The 24,039-nt window shown below is 34.8% G+C and overlaps 1 protein-coding gene across 3 annotated transcripts in view; it reads left to right on the top strand.

Annotated features, from left to right (window-relative positions):
- The window catches only part of DIP2 (disco-interacting protein 2), a 69,089-nt gene that overhangs the window by 31,838 nt on the left and 13,212 nt on the right, over positions 1–24,039 (top strand). The window contains exons 3-10 of one of the 3 annotated variants that reach the window (XM_089713708.1): positions 3,883–3,963; positions 10,485–10,613; positions 10,942–11,151; positions 12,408–12,529; positions 13,605–13,905; positions 14,231–14,542; positions 18,567–18,759; positions 22,573–22,785. In XM_089713708.1, the coding sequence (XP_089569834.1) occupies positions 3,883–3,963; positions 10,485–10,613; positions 10,942–11,151; positions 12,408–12,529; positions 13,605–13,905; positions 14,231–14,542; positions 18,567–18,759; positions 22,573–22,785 (1,561 nt within the window). The remainder of the gene's footprint in view (positions 1–3,882; positions 3,964–10,484; positions 10,614–10,941; positions 11,152–12,407; positions 12,530–13,604; positions 13,906–14,230; positions 14,543–18,566; positions 18,760–22,572; positions 22,786–24,039) is intronic. The other 2 variants (XM_089713762.1, XM_089713838.1) reach the window with 2 other exon arrangements.

Below are 24,039 nucleotides of genomic sequence, written 5' to 3'. Positions count from 1 at the left end.
CATATTTAATTACCGGGGTGCGGGCAGGGGGACCACAAAACTGGTTGGCAACATCTGTCTATAGGATGTCTGGGATCTATACAATATATATCAGAAGTCAGATTTAGGTCCGCGATTTTTGCAAACGAACATCTCCTTGGAGCCTGCTCTACTACGAAATGTAATCTTCTTCTTCTTATATATAAAAATGAATCGCAAAAAGTGTTGGTAAGCGCATAACTCGAGAACGGCTGAACCGAATTCGATAATTATTTTTTTATTATATTCCTTGAAGTACGAGGATGGTTTTTATGTAGAGAAAACGTAAATATGTACCACGGGCGAAGCCGGGGCGGACCGCTAGTGATATATAAAGCTTGGTTATGAATTTGTTTGCCGCATAGTGCTGTGAAAAATTTAATTATGTACTTTCTTTACCATAGTAATTTTTAATCTATCTATCAATCTAATTTATTAACTTTATATTTTATAATCTTAATTCTCGAAAATCTAACAATAAATATCGACAATTCTTTTAAAGGTATGTATAATTTAATGTCAGAAATGACTCGAACGATTTTAATGATATAGCATGCAAGGTGTTTCGCGGGCGATAAAATCGATCTAGCCAGGATTCACTTCACAATATTCAATACCCAGCTAAACTCGGTCATCTAGATATAAGTTAGAAAAGCACACACATTTTAAAATGAACAACCTGACACCAAGTCGGTTTTGTGTGAATATATTTTTCCGAATATTGGTGAGATTTTATCGAAATCCCTCATTTAAAACTCACGTATCACCGAGTCGTTTGCGATGAAGCATATAAATGAATATCCTCACTATTTCCAGCGATGGCCACACTTTTTTACGTTATTTGCCCAGACCCCAGGGAACATGCGATGTAATGTGATAACGCTCATCCGCTGTCGCAGGTAACGAGTTGGCCTCGCCTCTACTTTCATAATACTTCATATACTAATGGCCTCCCTTTTATTGACTTAAATTATACCGGAACGCTTTTTGCAACAACGTTAATTGTTAACATTTACTAAATAGTATATCGAATTAATCGTGAAACTGTATATTGGGCATCAGTATCAGAGATGGCTGAATTATTATTCCCCGGTTTAGATGAGTCTGGATTTGGGATGCGCAAGTTCAATATCCGGCGCCGACACTACTGTCGTGAGTCGACCTCTCCAGATAAGCCTTATTAGCTCAAACAGGATTGTCACTGCTGTAGATTATGCATGTATAGGTAACCAGTGACCAAAATACAGTTATCAAAGGGAACATTCTGGTACATAAAATTAATACGTACGTTCGAATTGAGAACGTCTTTCCTTTTTTTGGAACTCTGATTGAAAATTTGTTTAATTAGTCCGACGATATACATACATATCGTTATTGAGCGTATAATAAGTTTTTTTTTCATCTTATTTTAAACAAAAAATACGGGATGTTATCATTATACATTACACAGAAATTATCGATATATAAAATAAAAATAATTGATTTTCATACATTACAGTACAATAGTATTTCTTTTTATTCGTATTTCATACATTATAGTATGAAAATATAATGAATGGTAATACGAATATTATTTTCCTTTAAAAGTTGCAGAAAGGTTAGAGTTCATATAAAACTGAGATATTAAGCATAAGTTCGTTTTATATTGTACAACTTACAACTTTCATTATTTTAAATTACTCTGCATATACAGTATTTACTATATGAATATATCTCTCAACATAATCTGTAGTACGATAAGATCACATTAGCCCACTGGATGCAGAACTAACGGCATCGCCTAACGCATCCGCAATAGATATTAATATTTTAGTTAGATGGCCTTCGCTCCAACCGCGCCTAGAGCGTGCAATAACTCCATAAATATATTTAACTACGTTTGTTCTAAGCACTATTCAATAAAACACATTGTATTAATAAGATTAACGGTATTTATTATTATTTTATTCGTGAGAGGACATAAAAAGTTAAAATAATATTCATTTGTATACACTGGTCCATATCAGTTGCTGGTATGGGATGTCATGACATGACGAACTAAGGCGTTAGAAGTATAAAAATCTGCCTTGCACACGCCGCAGTTATAGTTGGCTCCTTTGTAAAAATGAATTTTTAATAAATGACGGTTCAGGTTCTTTTTTGATGTGAATATTTTACAGCACTGCAAACAACGCAGCCCGTTGTCCGTATGCTTATACAAGACGTGGCTCTGTAGAGCTGGCAGCGAATTGAATGACCGTTGACACCAGTTGCACACTGTTGCCCCTGGCGGATGTATTGCGCTCATATGATTGGAAAGATTACGCTTACTTTTGAATGTACGGTGACACAATTCACAAACGAAATTCGTACTCTCTGGATGCTTGTATTTGTAATGATTACGGAGAGCTATTTGCGTCGGAAAGACTTTTCCACATTCCATACAAGATGCGTCGCTTTTAACGCATTCGACTTCATGGCTATCTAGGATATCTTTTGTTGCAAACGTTCGATAACATGCTTTGCATCTATGATCATAGCGATGCATATAGCGTACGTGTTTCTGTAAACTCATCAACGATGAGTATTTCTTGTCACATGTTGTGCACCAGACCTCGACTTGATCCTTAGGATGTTTAAGCAAATAGTGCGCTTGCAGAGTGCTCTTTGTTTTGTACGATTTACCACATTGAGTACAAGAGTGACCGTCTTCGTTTAAGCATCTGTTATCACCATTCAACATGTCGTGCAATACAGCTGTCGATGCCCGAAGATGTTCATCAATCATATCAGAATCCAAATGCTCTACGTCTACTTCTATATTTGCCACGTTTATGGCGGTACTCATATTGAAACTTTTAAAATATATATAGCAATTATATATTATATAATGCTAACACAAAAATGTATTAGGAATGACAAATAAAAAAATATCGTTTTTTTTTTTCGAATGTGTCAAGATGTTAAACAAAGAGGTTGGCCACCTAAAAAAAGTTTCATAGAAAAAAATAAAAGGTACCTACTAATAACACAACTTTGCACACCATTACAAATTGCAAACCGACATAAACAGTTTTGTTAAATTTATCTTAGTCGTGAAAGCAATAAGAAGTAAATTAAAAAACATGGCTCTTTTTGGCGCCAAACCAATTCTGAAACTTTTTTCTTCAGAATCTTCAAAATTCATTTACAATTCACGCGGTCGGGTTATTTTAGTTTATTTTTTAATATTTACTTTTTATTTATTATTGTAATAACCATGCCTTAAAGGTTTACTGAATGATTCACATATTGATATGCACACCACGGCTTTTCGTATTTTTATCCGCATGCGTTTTTAGTCTATCGTGTTGCAATTCAATTTTATTGAACACTTTTATTACAAACAAACAGTTTGTTTATCGTATTTTGAGTATTACGTCATCCAAGAGTTGTGGCCATTTAAATGGTCCTTTCGAAATATTGTTTTTGCTAAGTATATCATATATTGATAGAGTGTGGTTGTAGGTAGGTTTATTATGTCTCGTTTTATTAGAATATTTAACATGACGATTTTTGTGTGTTTCTTCATACTTCGGGAGCCGAATATAAAAAATTACAAGTTTAAACACTCGATGTGTTTATTTCATGATCAATCCTTAACAAAACTATTGAAGCTAATTATGTTTGCCTTCAAATCGGGTGATTAAACTTGTGAATAAATTGGGAATCACACAAATTTTCAAAAGTATTCATGAAAGCAGGAGATGTACATTGTACAGATTATATATAATTTTTGGCGCCAGTTGACACGATTCCAAATTCGAAATTCGTTTCTTTTTTTGTGGTGTCTGCATGACGCGCGTGTGTGTAAACATGTACGGTGGTTTGTTTATGGCGACGCAGTGAGATCGGCCGCGGCACTTCGCTCGCCGCCTGGAAGGACCAACAGGCGACTTACGCGGAACGAGAGCCGCTACCATTCTGGTGAGTCATGCTATAAAGAAACTATCGCTCTCCATAGACGTATTGCATTGGTTATGTACGTGTGATGTCATTCTTGGGTTCCTTTTTGTGTCGGGTCAATCTGCAGATGACACTTGCATATCTTGATCTTTACTTCCTTTTTGGTTTACTGAAACTTTGCCAAAATATATTATATACCTATGTATCTAATGCATAAACCATGATATTGTTAACGATAAACGTAAGTGCTTCCATTTTATGTAATGGTCTGGTTAGGCTTTTGTGAACATGTTTGCTCAACGAGAAGCTTATTCTTTTTAAGATTCTACGGAAATATTAAAATAGACCATATTTTTACTTGTTAGGAAAATTACATACAAATATAGAAAAAATTCTCACAAAGAGCCCTCAAAGGCTTTGATAATAAATTACGTTCTTCACACTTTGTATTATTTCATTAACCGTCTTCTTTAGCTAACAACTCATATGATTAGTATTTATTATTATATATTTCTTTTCATTAAGGTACTTAATATAACCTTTTATCACAAAACTGAGTTTTATTCTTATATGGAAAATAGTATTACATTTCGTGTCTTTCTTATAAAAATAGCGATGAAAGCTAGTTTAAAACATTCAGGTTGGTAATATCTTTATAAAAAAATATATAATATTTATTAGCTAACACATACGGCGTAATTTATCGTATCATTCGTTTTATAAGCTGACTTCTGCGGAAATCACTATATGTACCTACTTACTAATTAAGATTTACAATGGACAACCGACAAAAACTTGCTTAAAACAAAACAAAAATTGTTTTCGGACCATAAATGTTTACTACTGTGGAATGTGTAATTCTACTATTTTCCGGTAGCAGGTTAGCGACCTCATTGCTAAGAACACGGAAGCGTTACACGCTTGCAAGAACTTTGATATTGGTAATTGCCATCTTTATAAAGGAGAATGCTGTTATGAAATATTGCCAATTATACACCCGTACACTATATAATATATTCGAGCATTATGAAAGAGAAATAAGTAGAACCATCAGTATTAGAATTCACTGATTGGACTACCCATTCAAAATATGGGTATTCTTACTGAAGCAAAAGCTAAGAATTGCCTAATGAGAGGATTGCCTCTACTGCTCATAAAGCTATATACATTGGGGCCGCTGTACGGCGTACAAGTTATATAACACTGCCCTATCGTATACTCTACAATAAATAAGAACCGGCATGACAAGTTTCAAGAAAATGACTCACAAATCCGTATCGTAAACGAAACTTGCAAATGTATTATACACCAGCCTCAAGTTATCGTTACAGAACGAAGTACGAACGGAATTAATTTAGAATAAATTTGTGCGTGTTAATATTTTGCTATCGGAACACTGAGGCGGGTACAAGAACCATTAATGGCCGGAATGCCACATTGTTATTATTTATTGTATAAACTTATGCTCTGCTATGTTTCTTATCCATGGTGCAGATTTATTAAATACATTGCATAAAATATACTCAATAAATTAAAAAATTATAATCATGGCTATTAGGATAAAAGATGACTTGTTGAAATTTTCAATAAGTCAGTTCAACAAACTTAAGAAAGCGGTCAGAATAAAAAAAAAGTTATGTGATGTTTGTATTATGGTGCTATGCTATTGGATATCGTGACAGTAGAATTGCAAAGCCTGTTTTCTGCAAGTTGTATCGGCGCGACCTCAATCCCAAATTTATACCGACAATTAATTTGTGTCAAAATAATGTAGGTGTTGCGATTTCCCGGAACAGATAGACATATAGAAGATAAGATGCTTAATTTTAAAGATAATTATCCTGTGAAGAAATTGAGATTTAATTTTTTTTAAGTTGGATTGTTTTGTGCTGATAAATGTTGGTCCTTTAACCAACTTTAGTTATCTCATATAACTAAAAGTAAAAGCATACCGGTATTAAAATGTAGCCTATATAAGTAAAAAAGCTTTGCAATGTAAGTATGGCCAATAAGTCTTCGGTTTAATAAAAATACAAGATGAGAACATACATGCAATTCAGTTGAAAATTTTCAAATAAAACCCAATGCGATCTGAAAGAATCTGTCGTTAACCATTAACGAAAATACATTTTCTCGTCGGTGAATCGTGTAGGTGACGGGCTTAGGTTTTCTATTGAGCAACCCGCAGCATTCGTCCTTTATGCCAATACGACGAAAAGCAGACAATAAGTCGCTTCGAGCACAGGATTATCCGTTATATCAACTTCCAGGAATCACATATTCGCATCGCGTTTCATAGTTTTGCGTTTCTTTTTATCTGCAACACAGTTTTTTGTCATCTGTTCTGGCTCATATCACGCTTATGAAATTTTAGTACACCTTCATTGCAATTTGAATTTAATAAGGGAAACCTTAGGTTAATTATGTATAGTCCTATTAAGTATGGATAGTATAAATTATCCATACTTCATTGATAAAAAGTAAATACAAAACGAATATCAAAAGACCTCAAATAAAAACCAGAACGTATTAAATATGCTCGGCGGATTCTGTATAATTTTAACACTAGGCCTTCCTGTGTTTTAGTATATTTAAAACGGCTGACACACTTTCATACAAGTTAAAGCAAACGTTGGTAAACGTTACAATAATCTAATATTAAGTACTAGCAATGCCCTGCGGTTTCACCCGCATAGATAGCGATATCTTTACAGTGAAAAGTCTACTATAGGTCGGACTATAGGTTTAATTTTTAATCACATGAAAATCACCTTTACCCCGTCCCGCACTACGGCCTTTTTTTTTGTTTTAGTGGGGAAAACTTTCATAGATACCCACGGCCTCCCGGGGAGGGGCCGTGGGTTATGTCGGATTCCTACCGACCAAAACCCCACTGTGTTCCGTCAAGACGCATATTGGTAGAATTCCTCCGTGACCCCCGCACTACGGCCTGCTCGAACAGTATACCTACTATTTTCTGTAGATTGACACTTTTAAATTCGTTATATCTTTTGAATGGAATATCCAATTCTTTTCATTTAAAAAGTATTTTGCTGGTATTGAAACAGTCTATAATAAAACATCATTTAATGGGATAAGGATTAATATATGTGTATGGATAACATGGTTTGATTACTGTCGGCACTTCTATTTACTTTGAAAACGTAAAAAAGTTGTTGTAGTAACATAACTACTGAAGATGGACATATGGTATCGCGGACTTTCTTGTAGATATTGATCCATTCTATAATACTGTAGAACATTTTTTTGTTCTATCTTCAATAGATTCCGCAGCGCACGCGATGACAGAAGTTTTATTGAGGATTTTTTTACACCTTGGGTTACATTATTGCATTTTTGGTAAGGATCTCTAATTTTTTTGAAAATGCAATATAGCCTATGTTGCTCAGTAAAGATGCAGCTTTCTAATGGTGAAAGAATTTTTGAAATCAGTCCAGTAGTTTTTGCGTGAAAACCATACATACATACATACTTACATACATACTTACAAACTTTTCCTCTTTATAATATTAGTATAGATTAGATATTGAAGCGATAGTCCTAATGACTACCTACGTATAAATGAATTTTAATATTAATTGTTAACTCACAAAGGCTAACAATGAATATAGTTTATAGCTATAATAATAATATATATTATATATGACTTTTTATCCTTAAGTATAAGAAACATTATTATTAGCTAATGTATTTTTTTGTCAAAACATCTTTTATCAGTTATTATTATCGCCTAATATGTTTATTTATTTATATAAATGAATTATAGCCCTATAATTGAAATGTTATATTTAGAAATAACTATACGATTCTGGTTTAGGCGATAAATTCATTATCTAAGTAAATACCCTAGTAATGTCCATAAGTAATGCGGTCGCAACAGGACCTGTACGCATAGGTAACCTGAATAAGTAAACAATTTAATAGACAGGAGAAAAAGATTGCCTTGTTGAAATCATTTATTTATATAGCTTTTTTAAAACTTTCCCGTTACATTATATAAAGTCCATATTATAAAAATAAAATAACAATGAGTTGTAGAACTCTTAACATCATAATTACTGCTTTATAATCCCGAACAACAAAGCAAAATAGTAATCAGCATAGTGCTTTAATCTATCGTGGTATCGACGCGTCAACCACAGGACGAAATAGCTTTGAACATTTTGTGAAACGTTTCCAATAGGAACTGTTCGAAATTGGCGCCTTCACTTCCGACAATGTTAATAGTCCATTTATTATCCGCCCTGACTATGACGTTTAATCTCTCACCTGAACATGCAGCGGTTTTGCCAAAAACTGTTTTACCCCGTTCATTATTGTCCACTTCAACAACGTTGTCATTTTTGGTTAACGAACCACTAATGACTATGATTACAGATATTCTATGAGTAATATCATAATTATTTAGTTGTAGGTAATAATAAATATTAAATTGTTCATACACTGTGGCGAGCCAAGGCAACTTTCGAAGTTTATCTATGCATTTCGTTGTGCATTGAAAGGGAATGTTAATTTAAACAGTAAATTAGATTTATTGACTTGTTTGAACATTGCATAATTTCTAAACGAGGCCAAAATTTTAGGTTGTGCATAATTTAGGCCTATAAACTATGATTAAGGCATTTTCGTGATCACTATAATAATAAAATGTTCGTTACTTCCATATGAATGCATGAAGCATTTGATGCATGAAGCAGTTGATTACTCAAAAGGGCGGCAATTCGCGTATAAAATTTTACTGAACATTGTTTATAAATACATCATCTGTTTATGAGTCTGAATTTGTAAGCTCCATGTGGACTATTATCGAAAGTAAATTTGTGTATGCTTTGATTGCTGATATTGCATGGAATTAGCGCTTAACCTCGATCTCTGTGGGAGATTTCTAGCACAGCTATTTTAATTACACTGGATATGGAATGCCATGATTTAACAGGCACCGTATAGTGTTTTAGTACTCGTTTCATATCGAACTATCAGTGTAACTTTAATAACGTATTCCGATTCGCAGGAACACACGAATGTAGTAATCCACTGATGAAATTTCTTGCTGTTCAAATTGAAATGTGACAACAGATGGGAACCTTACTGGGTGTTTCCAAACCGGTTCTTAGAATTGATAGGGTGTTTGACTGTTTAAATATTTGAGGGGATGTTACACATTTAATATGATATCTTCTTAACAAGCTTTTGTGTAATTACCTGTTGATGTCCGATTGGGCTTTCTGTTGCTTTTTAATATTCTTTTATTAGCTAATACATAATATGAAATTAGACATAACCCTATTTGGGTGTTTTTGGCTCACTGATATAACGTTACATGTATGAAACATATTTTAATTTAATTTCAAAACATTCAAAAAGGGAAGTTTCAAATTGAGTCTATAATAGGTAATAAAACGATGTACTATGGGTGTATTTTATCTTTTGTGCTTTCAATATAGTCGCTTTTGACGTCAAAGGTGGGCACTAACTACATTATAGGTAGCATTTTTAGTTAAAAGCGAATGGTTAATTGATGCTAGTGCTTAATTAATATAGAGCACTTTACGCGACAATATTGGGCGGCCATTTGGTATTCAACAAACAACAGCAGTATAGCTGGATAGTCATTAGTGATCAATATTGTAGCATTAACGGACCTTTTAGTAAATAACCAATACACAGGATATTTATTTTGAATTGTTTGCGAACCTGTATTCGCTTTGATAGTGCGGTATTTGTGGTTCGTGAAATTTCTGCTTGAAATAATAAACAAACTATTAATAATTAATTAATGTAACCTTTGAAATTTGAATACTGGCGTAATATTTTATATGTAGATAAATCATTATATAAATATGAAGTATAGATATTGTTGCTGTTGTCTTTATAACTTTATTGCGACTGGAAGCTTTATATTTCATGCAAACAGCAAACAAGTTAATCTTATGTATACTTAATAATAATTAATATACGTTGAGTATTATATTCTGTACTATCACGATATGTAATCCTGTAGACCGCAAGATGCTCGTCAACCGCAAAGAACTGAACAAGTAAACACCTGTTGTAAATGGAAATTGTTGCCTCCGAATGTTATATGAACTTCAAACTTACACTCGCTTCATTTGCATAATATGTTCCAGAAGTTTCCTTCGCGTTACACATACGCAATTTCATATACCATAACTATTCAATATTCATGAATTGTCGGATAACAATACGTTCTATTAAGTACACTTAAATTCATTATGTTAATTCCATCTCATATCATGCCGTAGGTGTTTGTGACTATCCACATATTCAGTAAGCTTTTTAAACCAATTATCATATAATAAATACTGCTCATAATTATATAAATTATTTATCAACTTACCAGTTTTATGCGCATGTTTATAATATTATGTTTAAAAGTTGTTTAACGGTATATACGCATGCCTATTGCAGTGTTATTTTTTGTATAATATGGTTTTGTGTGAGTTGCATGCGTTTTGAGTTGCTTTGGGTGAAAGATGTTTTAATTGAGATTGGTTTTACAGAGGTAAGACAGGAGGCGGTGCAGCAGGCGCTCGCGGAGATGCAGAACAGGCCGAAGCCCTCGCTGCCTATGCCATCCAAACGCACCTCCATGATGGCGAAGAGCCCTGATAGGGAAAGACACGATCTCTGTGAGTTTAAATTTATTTTTACTATTGCGGTTATGTTGAAGACTTTTTTTTTACTTGAAAAGTGCAGACTTTTCAATCTGAGAATTTTATGTAGAACTGCAAGACTGAAACTTTATTTTAAGCAGGTATTTTTTGTATTTAAAAAAAATGGTAAGTATTTTAAGCTTCTACAGGCCCTTCATTAATCAATTCGCGCTTTTATTTAAATCTTGCATGCCGGCAACGAACCTATTAATTACGTGGGACGTTAAAAATACGTATCTTCTTATAATTCGATTAAAGTGGACATTTCCTTGACATCTTCATGATGCGCTATAAAATTGTCCAGCATCAAGCTCGGACGAAGACTCGTGCGCGGGTGACTCGGAGCTGCCCCCGCCGCCGGAGCTGGGCTCGCCCCCCTCCCGCCGGCTGGTCGCGCCGCACCCCCGCGCGCACCCGCACCCGCTGCCGCAGGCTCACCACCCGCGCGACAAGAAGCACGCGCCCAGGGAGAAGACGGACATAGACCTGTCGGACATCACGCACCTGCCCACTTGTGAGTCGTGATTGTTGGTGCTTTTTCAGCGTACACCTGTTAGACCATTCAGTTATTATTATTGCATTATTTTCAGTATATATTGTCTTATTTTCAATGTTTTTCTTACTAAAACTACGATTTGCATAATCGAATGTGGTTCACATTGCATCAATGCAGTGGTCCCATGATCCACTTGTAGATGTCAATATCAGTCTCCAGACTACACTCAGAAAGTTTCGATATTCCTAGTAGTTGCTGATTGAATCCTGAAACTCTTGAACTACGACCTGTGTGTGATATACTCTCCTCCAGTGAACTACGCAATTTAATGTTTTAGATCAAATATTCATTTAGCAACGATCATTCCCGTCCTTGCAAATTCCCGTCCTTGCAAATTAAATAGTCCGCCTACGCGGTTGAAGCAATAATGAACGTGCCAAACGTCACGTGCAAACAGAGAGGACAAACAACAAGTTGATAAATGAATCGCCGATACCTGGAAAGTTGTAAATTGAATTTTCAACAGAATAGTGGAAAGCGACAAAGAAACATGAAAGGGTAGCGATAAAAATGCTCGCGCTGGTTTCACGCATTTAACGAATGTACAGGGAAAGTTTGAATCAGATAACGATGGAAAAACTGCTCGTCGACCGCACGGCCAACTTTGCTGAACGGAGAACTTTAGATTGACGCTAACACCCATTTCTCAAAACTTAATCTCTCTGCATGAGCTGTTTATACAATATACATGATAATATATTGCAGCTTCGCCTGGACGTGATGTAAAGCTTGATTCAACAAAGTGCTTCTAACTGAAAATTGTTGGGTGTGGAACAGTCTTTGTAATACTAAGATCCTATGTAATCGGGGGATTGAATAGACTTAGAAGAAGCTTTTAAAGGAATATTGTCGTAACCGAAACCCCTTTCCTGCCACTTTAAGGTATAAAATAATACGTTTTACTGACACGGTGCTTTATATTGAACAATAATTTTATTTTTATTTTTGACCTAACGTCCCTGAAATGGAAGTCATTTGGGATCGACGATTAAAAATAGTTTGAACCCCATTCAACATGATCGAGATGAATCAATCAGCCGAATCAATATCCTTAATCTCTCGCAATGACGTATCAAAAGCTAATAGTGTGTATTAAAAACAAAATACATCTGGCTCATTAGCCTGTATGAGTCGGGCAATTAGCTGACTTTCGTATTGACATTCGTGTTGTCTTTGTAAAAACATGTTACAATAAAAGTGGTAATATTTGTTAGATATCCAACCTGATGTGACGCACACGTCCGCGGGAGCCCGTCGCGGGGGAGCGCTCGTCGCTGACCGGGTGCAGTGCTACTCGCAGCCGGAGGACACCGGCACTGGCACCGGCCGGTGGAAGGTAATAATACGTGTTTGATTTGTTAATTGTGGGGCACTGGGAGAAGGTAGGAAGTTTTCGTTTGGAGGTATATTTTTTTACAGAGCTTTGAGGATACTTTTATATAGTAAATGGTTTTAATTACAAATATAAATTTTAGAAGGTTTTTAAGGGATGAAAAAAGTTTAACTTCAATAGAAAATTAAGTATCACTTTTGTCTATAATTTATTATTTTATTCTTGTACTAGATTTCCGCCCGCGGCTTCGCCCGCGTTTGCAAAGGAAAACCCGCATAGTTCCCGTTCCCGTGGGATTTCCGGGATAAAAACTATCCTATGTGTTAATCCAAGTTACCCTCTATATGTGTGCTAAATTTCATTGTAATCGGTTCAGTAGTTTTTACGTGAAAGAGTAACAAACATCCATACATAGATACATCCTTACAAACTTTCGCCTTTATAATATATATTAGATATTAGATAATTTGCTATTTGGGCTTAAATGTTCGGACGATATTTGGTGCAATGGCAACCACATATTTTCGTCAGGTATTGTTTCGTACTCTGTGGTCACTTTAAAAGCTGCAGATTTTTCAATACGACGGGACGAGCTATGCTCAAGTATAAATTCGATTTATGACTGTTGCTGGCAATCATACCTCGAGGCGAGCTGTAGAAGTTGGCATAATCATGAGTGTGTGCTCACCTCTGGGAAATCAAAACGGTTACAAAATGACTTAAGCCTTCGGGGACCTAATAACATATTTCACATAAATTTCCTTTTCTGGTATCATAAGACTCTGCATCGGTTTAAAATTTTCCTATACGTATCCCTCGTGTCTGCACAAAGTATGTCGTGTTGTACGCAGCATGGGAAATTAAAGTTTTATTTACACGAAACATGTTAAAATCGATGCAACGTAGAACAGTTACGAAGTAAACAACGTTTCACAGAACGCGACTTTTGAAAATTTAATTAATATCGAGTATAGCGTATAAAAGTTTTCAGTATTTATCAATGTTTTTTAGTGTTTCTATTCTAATTTCTAATGTGCAATCATTAGCGACACTAAATAAATTCATCACTTTTTAAAAGGTGTCAGCCAAGATACAACAACTTCTAAACACGCTCAAACGGCCGAAGAGGAGGCCGTTGCCCGAATTTTATGAAGATGACGATATTGAATTAGAAATCGCGGCAAATCCAAAAGATCCTAACGCCCCTAAACCAGAGGGTGGTACAATGACTCCAGCAGTCGGTGAACAGCTGGTGGTACCGGCTGGGTTGCCGAGGAATTTAGAAGCAGCACTACAAAGATATGGCACGGCTTCATTTAAAGCGAATGTCGCCACCGTACTCGATCCGAATGGGAAACTCAGCAATTCTTTGACGTATGGTGAGCTGACTTAAAATATTCTTATTTCTACAATTAAAATTTGATTGTGTTTTTTATCTTATTTACCGTGTAAGACGTTTTCGCTTATTTTTAATTCAGTGAGTAATTCTTGTTTCCTATTACATTGTTTACATTTTGTGTACACTTCTCTTATAACTTAATTATTTGAAAGAGGAAAACTGTTTGCTAATAAGTTTCTTAATTAGTCGAAGTTTACGTTTCTCAAAACTAGTAGTTATAAAGTTTTGGCAGGAACTTGTCTTGGCTTATAATAGGGCAGTCATTTATAAACAGTCTTGACGTACAATATAATATCGTCCAACAGGAAAGCTCCTCAGCCGCTCACTGAAGATCGCGTACGCGTTGCTCAACAAAGCTTTTACATCGAAGTCCAGCAGCGGTGGACCCATAACAGGGGACAGTACCCTGAAGCCAGGGGACAGAGTGGCGCTAGTGTACCCTAACAATGATCCGATAAACTTCATGTGCGCGTTCTATGGGTGCCTCCAAGCAGGGGTGGTGCCGGTGCCCATAGAGGTGCCCTTGACCAGGCGGGATGCGGGGCTCCAGCAAGTGGGATTCCTGCTCGGATCCTGTGGGATCCAGTACGCGTTGACTTCGGATGCGTGTTTGAAAGGTAAGTTCTTACATTGAAGATAGTTGGTGCTTAGGTTTGTAGCGTATTTCAGATATTTCGTTATTAAGAATTTCATCAGAGCGAGAAAAAATAAAAAAAATGGACAAAAAAAAATGTATGATATGATATGATATGATTTCATAATTTTTCTCAACTTGTATCAATTGTGTACATGAAGGTGTACAGGTAAATTAGCTTGGAGAAATTTTTGCATATGTAGTGGTGTGTATATTACTCAGATCTTAGAGCGCGTTTCCACTATATCGTTCTGGCCTATACAAAAATGTTTCGATATCCTAACATTACTATTTAACTTTATACTTATTCCTAGCAACACTTTTGTTTTCAATAAAAACAAGTTTTTATTTGAAAGAAAATGGTTTTGACTTTATAAAAAAAAATATATCATTCAATTTTACGTCCTTGAGCAAACGACAAGGCGACTACCGTGAAACAATAAAATATCGTGTCCATAATAATTTGTTTCATAATTAATATTTGACCATAATAATTACGAAACAAAACAAATAAATAAATCGTCACTTGATAGTGGAAAGTGGAAACACGCACAAAACCAGAATAAACCAGTTTACGCTGTCCGCAGGTGCCACGTGCAGTCGTTTGGTAGCGTTAGAACATAAAGCACATTTCATTCAAAAATTATAATTATTATGTACGTAGTTTAATTGATAAATTTTGTATTTGTTGATTGTTGTTATTATTTGTTATTATTGTTATAATATTTGTTGAAGTGAATTACATGTCCCGCAGCCGGAGGCCCCAAATGAAAACTCAGATGTACTTAAAAACTACATTTAATAGCTAAAATGAGACTTTTACACCCATGTCTGCACGATGCAGACCGGAGTTAAAGAATGAATTTATACAGTTTAATAATTATAAAGACGTAAGCTTGGATGCTATAAGGGAAATCGCATCCACATTCTATTCCCGTGCGAACGGCGTATTCAGCAGTTTTGTATGAAGGCAGGGCCATAACTAGTGTTTAATTTGTGTGTAAGTGTTGTAACTTTATATTGTTAATTCAATATGGCTCCAGTGTTAAAACATGGTCGAGGCAAGCCTTTGACTTCTCAAACTAAAGAATTAAACTTTAAATGTCGTTTCTTTTTCAGGTTAGTAAATTTTTCATTTTAGTAACATTGTTAATGTAAAAGTTATATGTATGTTAAATGTGCAAATATTAAAATAAAGTCTCATCTTTTTCAGAGGAGAAACACATATAGTTTAATTTAAAATCCCTTATATATACAGGGTTACTTGTAAAACACCGGCAACCTCGCAGGACAAGATAGCTAACATCAGAAGTAACAACATTTCGACTTTTGATAATTTGTTAGATTTTATTTTCATACAAAAATAAATATTCATTTAATTTTCCGTCTGAATATTATAAACTCTACGCCTCCCAAAAATTACGTAAACAAAAAGCGAACGAGAGGGGGAAGGGGGCGTCGCGTCGTCCATCCGATAATTAATAGAACATAGACTTACAAATGTAAGGAGAGTACAATAAAAGTTTAAAAAATCATTTAAAAATAATTTATTGCGTTATGCCAAAAGTCGTAGAACAAATGTTGTTATTTATGATGTTAGCTATCTTGTCCTGCGAGGTTGCTGGTGTTTTACAAGTAACCCTGTATAAAATAAAAACTAAAAATAAAATGTTGTTTTATTTTATTTGCTGACCATACACTACTACAAACGCAAAAATTTCTCCAAGCTAATTTACCTGTAACTGATTTATTAAATGAACATACTTCGGTATAAACAAATAGCTATAAACTCGTCCTAACAACTGTAAACATTTTCATAATTGTTTTTATTGGAATAACTGAAAGAACGATGCAATAAAGTTTTCATTTAATCTTATTGCAAAAATAAAAAAATTATTTCATCTACACTAACTAAGCGGATGTCGGCTACGTATTGAAGTGAAATTTAATAAGTTTTGAAGCTCCGAAGTATCGTTTGTGAAACTGGATTTCTTGTGAATGCAATCAGTCTTTGCTGTGAAATGTTGTCAGAATTTTCATTTAAGCTTTAGCCATATTCCGCGAAATTCACGTAAAACCGTGTTGACTGAAACCAGTCGTTTGCCGTTATTGGATTGCGTTTTCAATATGCGTCAGGTAACATTTTCACCGTTCACCTAAACCAATCGTGCTGAAATTGAAATGGTTTACTCAATTTGCGTGTTAATAATTCGGTTTGAAACTTGTATCTGTTGCGAACCAAATTTTTATTTACGTTATTATTGATAACATTTTCATATTTATTGAGTCGAATATTAATATTTGATTTTATGTATTCCACAGATTGGTTTTCCAATGAAACTTAATTAATTGCTTCATTGATAGCGGTAAATTGAAATTAGTTCTGGAAGCCCTATGAAAAAGATTATGTTTCCCCAAACGATGAAATGAATATATATTTTCCAATTGAATGATTGGACGAAGGAAATATAATAGCAGTATTAAATCATGTTCGTCCATCAGATTGATTGAATAGGGAGTACACTTGTATTTGCACATGTACTAGTGTACTGTAATATGTCTTGTGAAAAATCTCGTTACAGACGCCAAATTTTTCAAAAATTTGATTTGCTGTTACATATTTGTCTACGGTACTAACGAAATTGTACCGTTCCTGTTGAAGATTGAACCCAACGAAGGGCACATAAATCTTGTTAAATATTGTTTTGTTATATCATGTACGTTACGACTAGGTATCATAATATGCACTTATGAGAAGCTTATTTTATATTAGTAACGCACAATTTTTTTTTTATGTATGTATCGTATCTTTAGAAATAAAAACATTACAGGAGAGAATTCCAGTAGTTAGAATCAATAAAGATTCTTGTTTATCACAAGTGTCTTGTAGAGAAAAATAACTAGCTTCACGCTGTGACAATCAATCCTACATTAATAAGAAATACAATAAGCCAATTCCTAGAGTCGGTCGGGGGTGGCAGGATATTGGAACTCACCACCCACTACATGACCTAAATAAACAATAATTAATTAGTAAATAATAAATAATTATTAAGAAAACAAATAATTTTAATGATGCTTTTTTGAGATAATAAAACATGTTTATGTTAAGGTATTTACAAATTGTCTAGTTTTAACGGACCAGTTTTACAGAACAGATAAAAGCGGTTAGGTTAGTGCAGGGGTAGGCGTGTTCATATTTGAAAATAAATTGCTTGTGAGTGCCTTCAGCACAGCTGCAGCGTTTGCTTTAACATGATAATCAAGAGCTAACATTATAGGTGATGCGCGTACGCATTGGATCTCTTGCTTCTAGTGGAATTAAATGTTGAGAAAGAAGGCGAACGTTCTTATACAAATATGAACTCCTACGATATCCCTCTCTTTCCTTTTTATGGACAGCAACACATCCATTTCCCAGTGGAGTGGATGTTTATGTGCGGCGTGTATCGCTTAACACCAGGCGACACGTCTGCTCGTTTGCTATCTGATAACATAAAAAAAAAGAAAAAAAAATGGAATTATTTCCTTTCTAACTTATTTTAGCATGATTAACGCTACACCGTGCCTGGACTGGTATGAATTACATCATACAAAAAGTATATTATAATGTTTGATCGTGTCCCGGACGGAAAGCGACAGCTCAAGCCGAGGTCGTGATCCCCTTCATCGGGACGCCCTTGCGCATGTCGCTACCATCGCGAACCTTCCGTTCACCCACACGTCCGCGTTGAGATGTATTAGCCCTTCTAGCTAACATCGAGAGACAACACAAAAAGAAAGAAAATATTTTTTTTTGCCCAAAACACACTATATACAAAATTTATCTTAAAATTTAATGAGGCAAATAGACACAGCCTCAGCAAAATGCTGCAAAAAACAGCGCTGATTGTGCGATTTACAGGCTGTACCAATGATTGTACCATCTTGAAAAGCCCCGAACGGGACACGATAGCGTAAACCATCCTTTTATTTCTTCTGTGTGTAACTCGTCGCTCCCCGCACAGGGCTGCCAAAAACATCGTCCGGTGACGTGGTCTCGTTCCGTGGCTGGCCGTCCCTCCACTGGGTGTCGACTGAGAAGCTGCCGCGGCCGCCGCGCGACTGGATCCCGCCGCCGCGCCCCGCGGAGGACACGCCGGCGCACATTGAGCACACGTCCGCCGCGGACGGCTCGGCCATGGGCGTTATTGTTACGAGGTGAGTGATGTAGGAGAAAAAAAATCTTGAAAAAAATACAAAAAAGGTGAATTTCGTAAAAGAAATAATGATCTTGATACTTGGAGAGAAAATATTAATTAAAAATTGTATCTATTTTTCCATGCTTTTCTGTGTTTGAAATGAAAAGTGATCTTTTTGAATAGAAAGTACGAAATGCAGGTCGCAAATCAAACGGAGGACAGATTATGCCCATGTCAAGTTTTGTTCATATTTTTGCAAAAATTAGAGTAAAATAATAAACAACACAATTTGTTACGTTTCTATCGATTGAAAATTGAACTGTGAAATATTTCTATTTTATTTTGCTTAAAAAAGTCAATACCCTGGTTGCATAAAGTAGATGGACCTATAAATTTTCTAAGTTACGACCATACCGTGAGAGATGCCATAATTCTATATATGTAATATCTTTATACCACTAAAGCGTGGGATTCTCGAAAATGTGCATTTCAATTCTATATCGATACAGTGAAGCTCGATTCTTATCACATTTACGTCCGAGGTGCAGTCGGATTTATCGTTCGATTATTCAATGTTAACAAACAATTTTTGCAACAAGGAGCAAATCGTATTTGCATTTCAAATCGTTTAGCAAAATGTAATAGCAAAACCGATAGATTTGAACTCCACATTTGATCTCTTTTTGACCGATGCAGACTATTTTGCCAAAGTTGAGAGAACAATTGCTCATTAAGCCGATTCATAAACTGTTTGCAACATTGTTTTCTGAAGCGTTTTTATTGGAGTTCTTCATTGGATAACTGTTTGGAATACATCCTCTTGTATCATGGATGAAATATTTTAGAGTTTTTAGTCTAGCCAGTCAAGTTTTCCTTTTTAACGAGTGCTATTTTAAAGTAAATGGAATTTCGTAAATACATTTTGATTCATCTTTGAATTTGGAATATAAATGAAACTTGATATTTATAGACTCACGTTAGTGAATTCTAAAAAATCTGCATGGTTTTAAAATGGAAGTAGATTGTGTTACGTGGGTTCAAAATAATATTTGATGCCAGAGAATATTGAATAAAATTCGTCGCCCGAGCTAAATTAAAGTTCTAAATTAGTTTTTTTTACCTTTTCTAACCACGTTCCATATTATTTAAAATGTATAAACTGAAAATGGATTTCATAATGGCAAATCTTTTTCGAGCGCATCAAATGTAGTATTCAGACAGCAAATCAATTTGGAAGTTTCACAAAATGTTCAACGCCACACTTCTATTTTCATTTATGATTGACATCAACAACCACTTTTTGAGTATATAAATAATATTCCGTTATTAAATTATGCATTCATCCAACAATAACATGAAGTGTTGCAACGACATGTTGGCAGTGGACAATAAGCGCTAAAGCTGATTTAATGAAGTTTGACTCGTCGTTAACTATGCAATTGTAAAATTCTAAAACCGACCTGAACATTTATTACGAAGCCTACTCGCTGTAAAGTCACGTTGCTTCAATAAAATGAGACTGATGTCTTTAAATAAAACAAATGGAGACGAAAATAATTTACTGAACTACTTGAGTTATTGTTACGCAAATAATTTGTGGCGTTGGGCACAAAAGCACAGGCTTTATGCAAACGAATTCAAGAAATAGAATAGTCTGAGCAGCACACGGTGATCTAGCTTAAAATTAGACCTCATCACTCATCTGTATACCAAAATTTACTGTATTAAAAATTACTATCAATTTTGCTGTTATTGAAAGCAAGAGTAAACTTTAAGAAATACATCAATGTATCACTAATTAGATTATAATTTACCATCATGTATGACGTGCTTATTCGCTTAACCGAACTCAAAAAAATAGGTAGTCGCAAAGTGAACCAGAGCAGAGAACTAAACACTTTTTACCCTATACACTTCTTTTAATTCTTTTACTCTAAGAGGAAAACATTGTCTTAAATACTTTCTCGTTCGGTGTAATTATTGCTCTAAACAGTTAATGAGTCTGTGCCCTGTGATTAATAATACCGGAGTCGGTTGTACAATTGTCGCAGACTTAACTCAAATACGAGCATTGTAAGCGTTTTGTTGTTACCGAAGCTATAGCAGGGAGTTTCATTACAGAAATACAGTTCTAATAAAAGAGTAAGGATATAACTCATTATTCGAAATGCTAAAAAATAAAACGTTTCGAGTGCATCTAGAATTTTTATGAAAGTCGTAAATTAATAAAGCGTAGCGTTGCGATGGCGACAACTTAAACTTTCAATTTAACTTTTTAGAACATTATTTTTATGCTGCTATTTTAATCTTGCTAGATGTTTGAAGTTTAACCGTTTCGCTTCAAAAACAAACGTTGGAAAAATAGGGACGTTTCATAATTGTATTTTAATTGGAAATGTGACTACAGTCACGGGGGTGAAAAATTAACGTGCAATTTATTTTCGGATATCGGAGATTGCGGACTGTCCGGGTCGTTTGGACATTAAAAAGACTATTACTTGCAATCGATGCTGCTGTACTTTATACTAATAGATTCGCACTGATCGCAAATATCCATTCAAATGAATATAACATTGCAATTGACTTTAGAACGTTAAAATTTTTATTACTTGCAATCAACTCCCGAGGTTACTCTATTTATAAAATTGTAGTGTAAATGTTTGGGTATAATTAACCCGGTTATGGCAACTAGAATTTAATATTTTTTTATTCTTAAATCTTCAACGATATTTTTATCATAAAGATTTAAAGCGTTAGCTTCGTTAATTAACGACCAGAGGCATAACTCTAAGAATATTTTTATTTTGTTATTTTATTGTGATTATTTTTCAACTATTGTGTAATTAAAATAGTTAATTGTAATAATTTTAATTACATTTCAACATTTATTATTTCTTAATTGTAATGCAAATACATTTAATAATGTATTATAGTGTATTACATTAATATTTAATAGAGTGTTCACTTCCCAGATATGAGATACCTAAGATTAATTATTGCGAATTTAAATCATAATATGATATCAAATGTCGGGAGGCAATGCAATCCAAATTATTAGACAATTATAATTGCAGTCATTAGTTAACGTAAAACCATTTGTGATTATTTTTCTTGTTTAGGTTATTAATTTGTAATTCATGTTCTAATTTTATTAAATCCATGAATTCATCAGAAGTATTTCTAATCATGTAATTTGAAAGATCATGTTGTAAGTCATATGAAAGATCATTTGGGAATCAAACATAAAACTTTTACATTCATGTACATGGTAACCTACATGTACTCGTCGTCAAAAGTGACTATTCAGAAGTAATATTCGTCAGACTTGGCAATAATCAGACATTTTTATTTCATCTATCGTGAGCCCAACGAGACGAGATAAAAAATGTCTGTTCATTACCAAGTAACACTGCTATAGTGCCTGATTATTCTGACTGCTTCTTTGGTATTCAATATTCCAGTCAAAGTCGCCCAGGCCTAGCTAACATCTGTCGTTGCGTGGTACAGGTAAATAAGTTAGGGACATTTGGTATGGATATTAGTTTACATTCTTATGGGCCCTCTTAACAACAAACAACAAATTAATATCGCCGATGTTTGCTGCCATTACGGCGATTAGGAATAAACACCTACAATTACGGCCGATCATAGACATTAAGGCCCTCTTCACTATCATGATTGTCTCTACTTGCCCAACACTGTCCTTTGTGAAGAGGGCCCATTAGTTTGTTTATATTCTTAATCTTCTTCTTAACGATACAAGATTAAGATTTATCTTGTATCGTTGGCTTTACAATAAAATAGTGTAGGTACATGAACGTATCCACTTTAGGGCGTCAATGCTGGCCCACTGTCGGATGCTGTCCGTGGCGTGCAACTACACGGAGGGCGAGCACATGGTGTGCGTGCTCGACTTCAAGCGCGAGACGGGGCTGTGGCACGCCGTGCTGGCGAGCGTGCTCAACGGCATGCACGTGATATTCATACCGTACGCGCTCATGAAGGTCAGCCCCGCGTCCTGGATGCACATGATCACCAAGTACAGGTATGTTGTATAGACTGACTTCTTTTTTTTTCTAAAGTAATTTACAGCTTTTATAGTAATATGCGGAGACGAATCCATCGAACCAAAAATACTTGTATGGGTAGATTTGTGCGGAGGCGTGGAACATGCTTCAGGCGCCGGGGAAGGTATTTACCACGTATGAATTTCAGTATTCACATTCTACTAAGCTTGTGAAATTTGTGGGGTGAGGTGCAATGGAGGAGGCAAACTGTTACAAATATTTGAACATTTCTCGTTGAAAATGCTTATCATTAAACAAATTCAGATGTTTATCGTACAATTTTGTAAACAAGTATCGGGAACTCGAATCGTCCATTAACGTTTTATAAAATACTAGCTTTCCACCCGCAGCTTCGCCCGCGCAGTCTAAGAAAAACCCGCATAGTTCCCGTTCCCGTGGGATTTCTGGGATAAAACCTATCCTATTTCCCGGGGAAAAAAGTAGCCTATGTCCTTTCTCGGGTATCAAAATATCTCTATACCAAATTTCATGCAAATTGGTTCAGTAGTTAAGGCGTGATTGAGTAACAGACAGACAGACAGAGTTACTTTCGCATTTATAATATTAAAGTATGGATTTTCAAATTGTATGAAGATAATTGTTGGAAATTGTGCAATCATGGCATAATTAAAATTAAATATAACGAACATTTTACATGCACAATTAATATTCGTAATTGAAAGTACAGAGAAAATGATAAAATATTTTGTATTTTTCCGCTGAAACACAATCGAAGTGTTAATTGAATGTTGTTACGTTATTAACTGGAAAGCACACTAATGAAAAGTTTTTATGGGAAATATTTTGCGAAGGTTGCATGCAATATGTTTTATACAACAATAATTATTAAGCGTAGTTAATAAAAGTTAAAGTGCAGTCTATTTTGATGACGTCACGCGAGGTCATGTGGTGATGAAGTCATATTGAAAAATATAATTAATTATAGAAATTTGTTATTTAATAGGAACATTTTTATGTTCTCAACAATTTAACTTTCCAAATAATTTAAGCTCCCATCAACGAATAATTACATGATTGATGTGTCAATATTGCAATTCATTTATTATGCATAAAATACAAACGACAGTTGCGGCAAAATCTGAAATGTCTATTATTATTGCTAATTGTTTTACCAAATATTGATGATACATTTTCACGCGGAAATATTGCCGCCATGATTGATTTGGTTAAAAATTAAAATTTCAACCCATTGAATGTATTTCAATGAAATT

Source organism: Colias philodice, chromosome 1 (assembly GCF_061535455.1).
Source record: "Colias philodice isolate Cphi_HAF_F1 chromosome 1, ilColPhil1 Martin Lab GWU primary, whole genome shotgun sequence".
NCBI classification, from domain to species: domain Eukaryota; kingdom Metazoa; phylum Arthropoda; class Insecta; order Lepidoptera; family Pieridae; genus Colias; species Colias philodice.
This window is presented reverse-complemented; position numbering and strand designations above follow the sequence as displayed.